At 48.6% G+C, this 13,839-nt stretch overlaps 1 protein-coding gene across 5 annotated transcripts in view; it reads right to left on the bottom strand.

Annotated features, from left to right (window-relative positions):
* Positions 1-10,727, bottom strand: part of ATG16L1 (autophagy related 16 like 1) — a 44,025-nt gene extending 33,298 nt beyond the window's left edge. For 4 of the 5 annotated variants that reach the window (XR_011144446.1, XM_068966778.1, XM_068966779.1 and 1 more), the window contains exons 1-4: positions 10,485-10,727; positions 6,475-6,568; positions 1,312-1,417; positions 519-592 (exon numbers count right to left, since the gene is read on the bottom strand). Coding sequence is in view for 4 of the 5 variants with exons in the window: in XM_068966778.1 (XP_068822879.1) it covers positions 519-592; positions 1,312-1,417; positions 6,475-6,568; positions 10,485-10,599 (389 nt within the window). In the remaining variant the exon portion in view is untranslated. The remainder of the gene's footprint in view (positions 1-518; positions 593-1,311; positions 1,418-6,474; positions 6,569-10,484) is intronic. The other variant, XM_068966781.1, reaches the window with a different exon arrangement.
* Positions 10,728-13,839: the final 3,112 nt, after the last annotated feature.

Here is a 13,839-nt window from a genome sequence, read left to right as displayed (position 1 = left end):
GCAAGCTTCCCACCTTTCTCTCTAAGCCTCCAGAGAGCCCTTGCAGCAGACTCGGAGAACAGGCCCAGAGGAAACCCAGGCTCCCCTCCAGCTCGAAGGTCCCAGCTCTGGAGGCTCTGTTTATTTCATCTGGCAGGCTTCTCCCAGATGCAGGATAACCTGTTCATAAGCGCACCCCTGTTCCCAAGCCCCTTCTCGGTCCCGCGCCCACCACAGGAGACGCCACTCCCACAGGCAGCAGTGGCCGTGGGGAGAGCTGGCACTGCCTCGTGTTTGCTTCCCAGAGGCAGGCTTACATCTCAGGGGGGTGTGTGGGTGCTGGGATGCCAGAGGCCTGGGGGCACTGTTCTTGCCTTTCACATCTCAGAGGGGAGAAAAGGACCCGGTGCTATGAGTGCACAGAAATGAAGCTGGCGCTGAGTCCAGTGTGGGGGCTGCGGGCCCCACGCACAAGAGGGCGGCAGAACAGCAAGTGAGACCCCACGCCCGGTCCTGAAGGAGGCCTGGTCTCTACTCACTTGGCTTCGTTCATCTGCATCTCCTTGTCCTTCTGCTGCATTTGGTTATTCAGGTCAATCACCAACTGGGCTAACTGGGGGGGTAAAGAACATGTTCATCATTAACAAGAGAGTTTAGGACCTCAGTTGGAAATTAGTAATAGTAACTTATTTTAAAGGAAACAAAACAAAAAAAAAACCCAGGTGCCTGTGCTTGTGGGGTTGGGCCAAGGCAGGAATAAGAAACAAGCTGGTGGAAGAGAGAAGGGCCGATGGGAAGGCTTGCAAGCTCAGTGTGTGCCTCCCCTGTTGCAGGCAGCCTGGGACAGACCCGTGATGCTCCAGGTTGCCGGCCAGGCTCCTGCTGAGAGCATCTGTCTACTCCTCCACCCCGGCTACCTTTCCGGATTCTTTAGCTGATGAAACCATCAACGCAGCTGAAGATCTTTATAACTTGCCATTAGACCACCATCCAGGGCAAACAGAGCCCAGAAGGTGCTTTGTCCTAATGAATTTTTCTGAAACTGCAGGGTTCACACTTCATGATGGTTATCAGTAAAACATTCAGTCGACTGAGGAGCAGGGTTCTTTCTACATTTTCTCCACTTGTACCTTCCATGACACCTGGGAGTTTTCTCGAGGGCTGCTGATGTGGGGCGGCGGGGGGGGTGGGCCTCACCTTTCCTGTTGTTTCATTCCCAGATAGAGCTGGCAATGCTGTGTGTAGTCTGGATGGCTGCAAATGCCAGTGGAAGTGCCTGTCCCCCGCCGCCCCCACCCTCAGGGAGAGATGAGAAGGGCTATCTTTCTTTACCTCCCCACGTTTCTTGTGCAATTCAGTCAGTTCTTCTTGGTGTTTAATTCTCAGCTGGGCCATTTCTTGCAGCTGACTATCATTCCACGAACCATCATGTCCGGGACTAAATGCCCCAACCAGGCAGACGAAGAGAACATGCAAAAAAGAGGGAGAAAAAGAAAAAAAAGAAAAAATCAGACTTTATTCTCCTTCAATCAGACACTGGGATAGTCACTGTGGAACCTGAAGCCTGTGCATGGCAACACAGCCAATAGAGCAGCTCAGCTCTCCAGGCCAGTGGGGTCGTAAGTCACCACAAACCCAAAGCAGGAGGTAGGGCCCCTGAGACACAGGTGAAACCAACCAGTCACAGCCCAAACCACCAGCCGTGCCAGGAGTAAAAGACGGCTTCTGGGATGAAGTTCAGGTGGACGGGGAGCAGACCACGCAATGCCCTCAGTCGACAAGTATCTGAGAGCCAGCTCTGAGCCGGCCAAGAGCACAGACCACAAGTGAGAGGATGGACGGAGGCTGGCGGTCAGATGTACTGTGAAGAAAAACTTAGCAGTGTAAATAAAGAAGGGGAACAGGACGATAGGGCTCCTGTGCCACGTGGAGTAACCAAAGGCAGCCCGAGAGGTGACGCAAGACTGGAGACGCGACAGCAGTGAAGAACTAGTCATGCGGCCTGGGGACGGGGCTCTGTGAGCGGAGGGAACAGCAAGTGTCGCAGAGGCTGGAGGCGGGCTTCGCAGGGCTAAGTGTGCCTGCACCCCCAGGGCAAGGGTTCAGGGGGTCAGGGAGGAGCAGGGAGGCCATGCAGAGTCTCCCAGACCCCCGAGGGCTGTGGCTTTTCCTCTGCGTGACAGGAAGCCACTGAGGGTGTTGAGCAGAGGAATGACTTACGTTTCAAAGGATCGCTATAGCGGCTGGGTGCAGAGCGGACTGCAGTGGGGCAAGGGCAGAAACAGGGAGATCGGTTAGCAAGTTATTTTACAGTCTGGACTCGAGGAAGTGCAGATCAGGACAGGGCAGCAGCAGGGGATGTGGTAAAACGAGGTCAGATCCGAGCTAGGTCCACTGCAGACAGAGACTGCAGGATGTGCCTCTGAACTGGATGTGGGGAACAACAAAGTTGGGGATGACTTCAAGGCTTTTGGCCTGAGTGGCTGATCACAGGCAGAGGTCACCACCTCAGGAGAAAGGGCTGTAGGGGCTGGGGGGTGTGGCTGAAGAACGAGGTCACCTCAGACACCTATGACGTCACGCCGAGTGGAAACGGCACATTTATTAGAGCCTGAATTCAAGTAAAAAGGTCCCAGCTGGAGGCTGACACAGAGACGCTGTCAGCAGACAAATGCATCTGAAGCTACAGACTGAGCTCAGGCCACCTCGAGAGTTTGGGAGTCTGCAGGTGTGCGCACACTACCTCAGAACCAGAAGTAGGTGACCAGACTGTGGATGGGTGATTCAGGAAATGGGTCTCGGCTGGAGCTACAGATGAAAATCATCAGACCGTAGTGAGCAGCTGAAACCACCACCCAGGGGAAAGACGGCTGGCAACCTAGGGTATCCCCACCTGAAAGGTGCATGGGGGGACCATCTCCTCCCAGTGACTAGAAAGAGATAAAGAGGGAAAGGGGAGCAGAGTGATGCTCCCTCCGTCTCTAGAAGTGTTTTTATAACAGGTGCTAAGATACCTTAATGCTGCGTTCTCTGAGCAACAGTACTTCCTCAATCTTGGCCCAAGAGGTCAAAGTCTGGAAACTAGAAAGTGGCACATGCCTTATAAGAAACCACCCTAAATGAGGCAATAGAAGCCACAGGCCTGGGTAACTGACTCTGTATGAGAATTAGGAAGATAAGAAATAACTGCTGCAAATTCTCATTGTAACACAAAGCAAAGCGAAATATGCAAAGCATCAAACTAGTCTCTCCTTCCAAAAATCCGGTATTGTAGAGAAAAGACCCCTGAGACAAAGGCAAGGACCCAGGGCACTCGTTCCTCTGTTCAAAGCCTTCTCACTGCTTCCAACTTTACTCACCAAAACAGTCAAACTTCTCATAAAAGCCCAGGGCTCCACTAGGCAGAGAGAAAGAAATCATCCAGACAGCAGGTTTTAAGAGATTCTTGGGCCTCATCCCAGATGGACTCATCAGGTCCAAGAAAAGGGCTGATAACCTGTGTTGACAGTCTGTGTCCCTAACACGCTCTCGGGACCTTCGGATGGCTCACAAGGACTGAGCGGCCACTGGTTCCTAAATGTTAGAGGCCATCAGAATCACCTAAAAGGTTTCCTGAAACAAGACTACTGGGCCCCACCCTGAGAGTTTCTCAAACAGGAGGTCTGGGGTGAGGCCCAACATTCCGCATTTCTAACAAATTTCTGAGGCTGCAGTCCAGGGAGCGTACTGAGAAAACGGTTGGAGTCAATTACATCCCAGGTAAGAGTTTCACTTTAATCTCTTCTGTTAGCAAAGGGATTAGAACACTGAAGAGGGGAGCCAGATAATTGATGAGAGAAAGCTTTTTAAGCACAGTGTGTTTTAGAATTAACTAGAATGGGATGAGCAGGGCAGGACTTAAGGACAGCCGGGAAAACAGAGAACGCAACCAATCAGACCCCGTCTATGGGAACACCTGCCAGCACACACCTCTTTGAGTTGGTTTCCCTACTTGGCTCAGGTCCCTGAGAACAAGGACTCTGGCTTGTTCATCTTCATATCCCAGCGCCTGACCCACACTGCAGTCACAAGGTGTCTCAGTGAACGAGACCCCTGCCACAGTTCAGGAACGGAAGCACAGGTAAGCAAGGAAGGGGGCGGCACACAAGTGCAAACCAAGGGACAGCCGCAAAGGATGCTGTGGGCAAAGATCAACTGGCCTGGCGACTGCAGAGGGGGAGGGGCGGGACACTGAGGGAAAAAGGAACCATAGCTGACTTGTGGAAAATAAGGATAGGAATGAGGCAGTCAGGAGGAGGCCTGGTTAGGAACACAAGTTTGCAGGAAAGCAAGGACCTCCATTTACATTACCCCCCAGTGCTGTGCTTAACCGCTCAGTCGTGCCTGACTCTTTTGCAACCCCATGGACTGTAGCCCGCCAGGCTCCTCTGTCCATGGATTTCCCAGACAAGAATACTGGAGTGGGTAGCCTATCTCTTCTCCAGGGGAACATCCTGACCCAGGAATCAAACCGGGGTCTCCTGCATTGCAGGCAGATTCTTTACCAGCTGAGCTATCCGGGAAGCCCAACCAGCCCAGTGATACTCAGTTAAAAGAATGTTGTATATTTATTTATAGTACCTTTCCAAGCAAATGAGTTTGGCTGATAGATAAAAGAAGCAGGACTGTAGTCACCAAGAGTCTTGCTGTTCAGTTGCTCAGTCGTGTCTGACTCTTTTCGATCCCATGGACTGCAGCACACCAGGCTTCCCTATTGTTCACTATCTCCCGGAGCTTGTTCAAACTCATGTTCATTGAGTCAGTGATGCCACCCAACCATCTCATCTTCTGCCACCCCCTTCTCCTCCTGCCTTCAATTTTCCCGAGCATCAGGGTCTTTTTCAGTGAGTTGGATCTTTGCATCAAGTATAGGGGCCTGAATATTCATTTGAAGGACTAATGCTGAAGCTCCATTACCTTGGCCACCAAGAGTCTAACCAAATAGAAATAAAATGTTTCAGGATTTCACCTGACTGAATTTAGATGAAAAAAGGTCACGTGGCTTCTCTACACCTAAACTGATCAGAACACAGCAACTACTATTTTAAATACTGAGAAGGCCTCCCAGGGCCACAGCTTAGGCACCATCTCCTGAATTGTTCTTAGGTAGAAACGGAGCAGAGGCTGGGCCATCCGTCCCTCTCTCCACGCTAGTCCATCCGGAGACCATCTCGCCAGATAAGGAAACATGGATGGCAGGTACTGAGCAGATATGGTGACCGGAATAAAGGAAATAAGCTACACCAAGCATTTCTGTTTTTCTTCTAAAACCCCAAGTTACCATCAACTTTGCTTTAACAATGGGTAAAATGTAACTGACATACCAAAAAACATGTGGATTTTAGAGCAAGAATGGGTATGGTTACCATTTAGTTGTATGCATGCATAGTCATATCTGACCCTTTGCAACCCTTTGGACTGTAGCCTGACAAGCTACTCTGTGCATGTCATTGGTTAGGCAAGAAGTGGGTGCCATTTCCTCCTCCGGGGATCTTCCCAACCCAGGGATTCAATCTGCATCTCCTACACTGCAGTTGAATTCTTCACCCACTGAGCTATCGAGCAAACATGATGAACAAATGGAAAAGGAGGACAGTAAGACTCTAGAATGATTCCATTTAAGCTACTTAGGATCCTCAGAAAGAGAGAGTGAATAACCCAAGTAAACATATCAAACTCCCTAACATGAACATACACTCACACATTTAACGAAGCAATACTTACCCTTCCTATTAAAATGCAGATTTCCCCCTAGTCTTTCTTTAAAAAAAAAAAAAAGAGGCTTTTTGAAACTCACTAGTATGGCCATATACTAAAACATACTGCAACACACTGAACTAAAAAAGATTAAACAGACCTGTATCGCTTCTGTTTACAGGCCTTTCAATCCTGTACCAGCAAGATCTATGCAAATCTGTTCAAAAGTACTTATACCTTATTATTTAGAAAAAGTGAGGCTTCGTAGGCTAGAGGAGAAGCTGGCCTGGCCGCTCGTCTGAAGCAGTTTCTCAAGCTCACATCGTACGGATGATGAGCCTTCTAGGTGGGGAAGTACCTACATGCCTTCAAAAAAAAAAAAAAGATTTTAGCTATGTGCCTTCAGAAGCTTCGATTTGAAAGGAACTGACAAAAACGAAAAACTGTAAACTGAAAGTTGCTCAGCTGTGTCTGACTCTTTGCGACTGCATGGACTATACAGTCCATGGAATTCTCCAGGCCAGGATACTGGAGTGGGTAGCCTTTCCCTTCTCCAGGGAATCTTTCCAACCCAGCAATGGAACCCAGGTTCCCCGCACCAAGTGGATTCTTTACCAGCTGAGCGACAAGGGGGCCCAAACAAAACTGGAGCACAAACACAGGACTCGGTTTGCTTCAAAATTAGGGAAGTGACAATTGAACTGAGACAAATTTCAATTAAAAGGGGGACATAAATAACAGAGGATAGTTTCCAAATACCTTATCTCATGCCTGTTTGGTACGTCATGCTTTTCGGCTTGTAGCTTATGGGCCAGCACTGAATGAAGATCTGACTTTTCCAGCAACTTGTTATCTATCAAAGAAAAAAAAGTTAATATAACCTATGTACACTTAGTTACTACTTAATGTCTTATAAAGATCTGGACCAAAAAAAAAATAATCAGAAGATGACGGGGCTGGCTTCACTTTTATGAGGTATCAAAGTACTAGGTATACTGCACTTTGTCACTAACTGTAGCAGTCGTCCAAACTTCAGGAACATACACACCTTAGATGCTTCCTGGCCTAAGCACCGGCAGCCTGACAAAGGAATCTGAAAACGCCCTCCAAAAACATTCCCCTCTCCATTCTTTCTACTCCCATAGCTTCCTACCTGGGGAAGAAGAAACAAACGACATACCAAAACACAATGGGAAAATGAAGTGCTATGCACCACTAAGTGAAAGAGGGAACTCTATCTTAAATTCAGATCAGGGCACTAGGGATACAAATACAAACCAGAGTCCCTGACCACCAGGAGCTAAAACATATATTGGCGGGGGGGGGGGAAGGTCAAGTATAAAAAGGAAGAGAAAAAGTGAGTTTTTACTCATTTTCTCAGATGGTTTCACAGGAGAAAAAGACAGACAGTCCAGGCAGAAGGTCTAGAGGTACCTAGCAGGTGGCTAGAAATAAAAGTCACTCCAACACATGAGAGAGCAGGATGAGAAAATTCAGACCTCTTCTTACTGGCAATGGTAAAACAACAGATTTTAAAAGCAAGTAGTAACTGGAAGGACTGATGCTGAAGCTCCAATCCTTTGGCCACCTGATGCGAAGAGCCAACTCATTGGAAAAGACCCTGATGCTGGCAACGATTGACGGCAAAAGAAGGGAGCGGCAGAGGATGAGATGGTTGGCTAGCATCACCGACTCAATGGACATGAACTTGAGCAAACTCCAGGAGATAGTGAAGGACAGGGAAGTCTGGTGTGCTGTAGTCTGTGGGTTGCAAAGAGTCGGACATGACTTAGCAACTCAACAAGTGACATTAACAGACAGTAATCAGTAAGAAGTCAAAGGTTATCCTGAGGTTCCCTGCTTGACCAACTAGGTGCAAGATCCTAACATGCTGAAGAATACAGGAGGAGAGAGTTCAAAAAAGGGAGTTCTCGAACCATAATAAATGTGACAGGGAGCACAATAAAGGAAGTTGAAAGTCAAATCAAGGCTAGAAATGACATGCACGCAGGGGGCCAGTGAGATCAGAAGTGCAAGGGGGTGCACTAAGCAGAACAAGAAAGTGACCCTGGGAAACTTACAGAAAACCCACACGTGATGTGGGCTTTCACTGACCCCACACGCCTGAGATGGCAGCTGCTTCAGGACAAAAATGCCATAGGATTAACGCCAGTGACCATTCCTGTTAGAAGCGCTTGTCTTTCCTCTGAAAGAGTTGAGCCCCACTTTTTTGATCTCTGAAGACGGAAAGCCTGGGCAGAAACAGAAACACTGTCTTCATCAATATTAATTTAATAAACTAGCTCAAAAGAGGGAAGGGATTCCAACCTTGAATGTTCCCCTGTGTCAAAGGGCCCTGGTAAAGATCTTAAAAAATGTTATAGAGGGATGCCTGGCGATATTGGGTCTTTCAAAGGAGGAGGTATTCAAGAGGGATCCTTCCTAAAAGCTCCTCTCACTCAAGAGAAGGATGGAGAGGGAGGGGAGTCGCCCACAGTCCCCACGGCCTCTTCTCATCTTTCTCTTCAGGCCCAGAGGCAGGACTGACAGCAAACTCTGTCCCTCTCTTTGAGAAGCGGGGCAATGAAGAGTGGGACCGTTTCATAGTCAAACCAGAGGTGATCTCCCAAATGTGAACCCCTGCCTAAACCGCAGATCTGCACAGGCCAGGGAAGCTGCGCCCTACTGCTCCTCACCCTGGTCTCCTCTCCGACCGCTCCCCCGCCCTGGGCTTATACTCCTCACTAGGCTGTTTTAAGACCTGTTCCCTCTTAAGACAGGACTGACCTGACTTTCTGACTAGCCTTTGACATCTTCCACCCCCTTTCAAGATGTCCATTTTCAAAGTGCAGAAAAACATTCAATTGTGTCAATGCGATGACAAGCAAGCACCTTCCATTTATAGGCAATTACGTAGATGGCTTTCAAAGCACTTATATGCCCGGCACTGCATTTATGAAGCAGGCAAGGCAAGCTTCACCCCGATTTTATAGATGCAAGTAGGTGAGGCTGGTAAGGGGACTGTGGTGAGACCGCCAACTCAATGTGACTTTTGGTGTGTATCAGCTTTTAAAGAATAAGCATGTGATGAAATACCTGGTGACTTGAATTTATGTAACCTGTGAGGAGTCACGTTTGAATAAGGAGTTTCCTGTGCTTCTGGCTTTCTGAAATAGCACCAGGCTGCCAGTCTCTTAAGAGTGTAAAGCATTAGCGCAACAGTGGCACACCCATCATCTCCCTTTCCTTCCATTTTAGTTAAGAGGATGAGCTCAGCTAGGACTATTTCTTGGGGAACCATGTGAGAAAAGCAAAAAAATGCAAAAAAGTTAGGAGCCATCAAGTCTGGGTCCTAATCCAGACCCTATCTACTCTGCCGTGCTACCCGGAGAAATTACCTAACCTCTCTCGGTCTCAGATTCCTCATTTGTATAAAGGGCAACAAGACCTGTTTCAGGGAATTTTCAGAAAGAAAGTGAAACAATACACGCCAAATACTGCAGCACTCAAGCTTGTCTATACATCAGAATTACTTGGGGAGCACCAAGAAATACTGACCCCTGTGTCCCACCCCATTCCTGTGGTTTAGTTGGTCTGGGGTATGGCCTGGACTTTCTAATTTTTCAAAAGATCCCCATCTGATTCTAACCTGCACATACGTGTAGGAACCACAAATTTAGCATGATCAGAACTCAATGAAGGATATTAACTACTACTACATTGAATCTCGTCATCAACAGAATTTGAGACCTAAAAGGCATATTTCAAGGGGCAGACCTGGAACCAGAGGTTCCAAGAGTGCCCGTTTCTCCCCCCAGATTTGTCATCAGTTAGGGTAAAATGGGGGGCGAGGTAAGCAAATGCTCATTAGAAGGCATCTAAGGGCACAACCAGTCCATCCTAAAGGAAATCAGTCCTGAATATTCATTGGAAGTGCTGATGCTGAAGCTGAAACTCCACTTTGGCCACCTGATGCAAAGAACTGACTCACTGGAAAAGACCCTGATGCTGGGAAAGATTGAAGGCAGGAGAAGGAGGAGAGAGGATGAGATGGTTGGATGGCATCACTGACTCAGTGGACATGAGTTTGAGCAAGCTCCGCGAGATGGTGATGGACAGGGAAGCTGCAGTCTATGGGGTCACAGAGTAGGACATGAATGAGCTGAACTGAAGGGCACAAACATTTTTGTACTCAAATTGCTGCGGTGGCGGTGGGTGTGGGCCACCTTTTTCATATCCAAGTTTTCAGTAACAGTAAAGCCTACTAAGTCCCAACTAAAAAGTGAGTTAAGACTCAGGATGTGTCACAGAGAACACCAAGGCGGAGTGTGAGGACAGGTCTTGAGAAATGAAAGGCAAACACTTCGTGATACTCAGAACACTACGCTAATGCTTCAAGTCAGTGCCCGTGTCAGTAACGCGATGCCCGAAATAGCCCGTTTCTGGAAGCTGCCTATTTAATTACACAAGCATTGTGTGCGGAGCAGCTGGGATTTACACATACAAACGTGCACGGCGCCTGCCCATGAAGGAAATCCAAAGCTTGCAGGGAAACCCTCCACAGTCACACCCAAGGATAAACGGAAAAGAGGAAAAGATACAAAAGGCATGGGGCTGTGCCAGGCGTTGGGAACCCGGGGCGGCAGCGAGGCGCGCGAGAGGCGCCGGGGCTCGGCCTGGGGTTCCTGTTGGCGGCCCCGCGTGCCTCGGCGGGGTCCGCCCGCCCGCCCCCGGGGCCTGCCCGCCCTCCGGGCCCGCCCGCCGCTCACACTGCAGGATGATCTCCTCGAACGCCTGCCTCTGCAGCCGGTCCCGGCGCCGCAGCTCCTCCGAGATGTGGCGCTTCCAACGCGGGAAGACGGCGGCGCGGAGGCCCGACGACATGTCGCGTGCTGCCCCGGCGCGTCAGCGCCGCCGATCCGAACGCAGACTGGCGGCCGCGGCCCGCACCATGAGGGAACCAGCGTGCGCGGGAAGGCCAGCGGCCCCTGCGATCAGCTCCACGCAGAGGCTACCCCCGAAGCCATCCGGGACGGACTTCCGGCTCCTGACGGAAATAGCTTTGAACTGAGCCGGAAAGCCCGCCTTCTCATCCGACGTCTCGCGCCACGCGCACGCCGGCGTCTGGCGCCGACTTGAGGCGCTGGCTGATGACATCATCCCGATACCGGAAGTGCCTGTGGCAGAATTGTGGCCGCTGGGAGGCGTGAGGGCCACTTTGGAGGTTTGGTCCAGGGGTTGGGGAAGGAAGCGGTGAAAGGGCGGCTTCCGCCCACCTGCTGTCCCCTTTGCTTGCTTTTCCTGTTTTCTTCAGGTCAGTTTACTGAGCATAAGTAAACTCCCCACATGGTAACTGTGTGATCAAGGATAAGTGACAACCTTCCTAAGCCTCAGCTTCCTAATCTGTAAAATTGCGCGCGCTCTAAAGCTCTTCAGTTGCGTTACAGTCTCGGCGACCCTATGGACTATAGCCCGCCAGGCTCCTCTGTCGATGGGATTCTCCAGGCAAGAATACTGGAGTGGGTTGCCATTTCCTCCTCCAGGGCATCTTCCCAACCCAGGGATCAAACCTGCCTCTCTTAAATCTGCTGCATTGGCAGGCGGGTTCTTTACCACTAGCGCCACGTGAGAAGCCCAGGTGAAATGGGGACGGCCCCTAAACGGGGAAGGAATGATACCTACCTCACAGGATTGCCGTGAGGATTAAAAGTAGTACCGATATAATGCAGTTCACACTGCCTGTGCATGGTAAGCTTAACTTTACCTAGATACTCCGTTTCTTTCTAAGTCTTAATCAAAGTTTGGTTGCTTTAGCAAGAGCATCGCATTAGTCTTGAAAAAGACTTTTTTTTTTTTTGCAATGAAGAAATGGATTGCAAAGAACAAGTAAAGAAAACGTGAATAATCGTTAGAAGCCTAGAAATTGTCTGCGACCTAAAAGTAAATGGGTCGTTAGAAGGTATTTTAAGGGTGGGGATACAAGCAGGATTTTGAAAGAAAAAAAGACGATTTGCCTTTAGACAAAAATGGGAGATGGAAGTCTCAGGGGAATATGGTATGTGTCAGCTAAGTAGAATGGAATACCTAGTCTGTAGTAGAAACCTGAGCTCCATCTGCCTTTAGCAAGTCAGTGAATTTATTGCCTGGACTGGAACTGGACAAAGTAGGAGGCAGCGGAGAGGAAAGGAATGTCAGAAACTGCCTTCTCTTTCTCTGTCTAAAGTTCAGAGGAAGATCCTTCACAAGCAGATAAAAAAGCCTTTGATCTCCCGTGGCGCTCAGGAGTAGGGCAGTTAAAGTTCTAGAGCCACAAAGATATTTCGTTGGCAGCCAGTACTGAGTGGGAAAAACCCATGGGGATCAGAAATAGCAGGGACTTCCTAACACTGAAGCAAATGAAGAAGCAGGTTCTGAAAGTCACCGAAAATGCCTCTATGTGTAACAGTGGTACCAATCTCAAAAGAGCCTAGTCTCAGCTCTAGACAGCTGAGTATGCTGATTTCCACCCCGCCCCCACCCCCCAACACACAAGATTGTGATTAAAACAGGTTAACGAATTTGCAGGAACAGCAATTCCCCTTACAGGAATGTATCCAACAGATGCTTGGACAAATGACCACAAAGAGGAAGCCATCAGCATTGTTAATAAGAATGGAAAGTTGGGGGGAAAAAAACCTGTATTTCCACCAGAAAGAAAGAAAGAAAGTGAAGTTGCTCAGTTGTGTCCAACTCTTTGCGACCCCGTGGACTGTAGCCTACCACGCTCCTCCATCCATAGGATTTTCCAGGCAGGAGTACTGGAGTGGGTTGCCATTTCCTTCTCCAGGGAATCTTCCCAACCCAGGAATCAAACCCAGGTCTCCCACATTGTAGGCAGACGCTTTACCACCTGAGCCACCAGGGAAGTCCTAATTTCCACCAATGAGAGTAAAATTACTGTATATTTATTGTTCAAAAAAAGTTTATAATAAAAGCATTAATAAGTTCCCTACATACAAACCGCCACATTTTGAACTTTCAAAGATGCGAATGTGTGTTCCATCAACGTCAGACGTGAGTGACGCTGCAGCTTGCCTTCCACCTCCTGTTGCTGGTGACCCTTCAGTTCTACCATCTTCCCTCCTCCAGTCAGTAACTCTCGCCTGGTCACTCGATGCCACCCCCCGTATGCCAGCTGTTGTACTGTACTACCGTACTTTTTATGTTACTGTAAGATTAAAAATATTTTATTTATTTTTGTGTTTGTTTTTTAAGTACTATTTGTGTGAAGTGTATTATAAGGCTATTACAGTATAGTACTATATAGCTGATAGCGTTATTATAACTTTGTTGGACTTACGACCAAATTGGACTCACGAACCCACTCTTGAAATGGAACTTGTCTGTACGTAGGGGACTTACGGTGTATGATATAAATCGAATTGATGTAAATGTCCCTGGATCCTCATAGGCAACGTCTGTTGAATGAATAGAGAATGCAATGTTTAAGTTAAGGTTATAAAGTTCTGCAGGTCTGCCCTCTCCCTAACCAGCTGTCTAGTGCGCACTGCAGCCTCAGTGGCAGCGCCTCCTCTCTTCTGCTCCCTCTCGCTGTATCACCTTTGGATTTATTGTGCCTCTGTTGGGCAAACTCTTCCCATCTGACTTCTCTGAGTTGATTCCTATGGGTTAATTCTCAGCTCGGTAGTCTTTTCCTCACAACCTTCAAAAAACAGACCTTCACATCTAGGTCAGATCTCCCCATGACACATGTGCCTCTCCATTCTAGCGCTTAACACAGTTGCAGCTTTACATGTATTTGATCATTCATTCCTTGCTTAGGCGTGTCTCCCCACCCCCACCAGACTGTAACCTCCATGGCAAGAGCTGCGTCTGTCCTTGTTCATCACTTTATCTCCAGTGAGAGTGTGAAGTGTTTCTTTTTTTTTCCCACCTTGGCCTTGCGGCATGGCTTGTGGCATCTTAACTCCCCCACCAAGGATCAAACTGGGACCCTTGGCAGTGAAAACACAGAGTCTTAACCGTTGGACTGCCAGGGAATTCCCTTGAAGCCTTTCATATATTAAGTGCTCAGTAAATGTTGTTTAAACAATGAGTGGAATATAAAAAAATATTTGGGCAATA

Source organism: Capricornis sumatraensis, chromosome 2, assembly GCF_032405125.1.
Source record: "Capricornis sumatraensis isolate serow.1 chromosome 2, serow.2, whole genome shotgun sequence".
NCBI classification, from domain to species: domain Eukaryota; kingdom Metazoa; phylum Chordata; class Mammalia; order Artiodactyla; family Bovidae; genus Capricornis; species Capricornis sumatraensis.
Note: the sequence above shows the minus strand (reverse complement) of the source record. Positions and strands in the feature narration are given on the sequence as shown.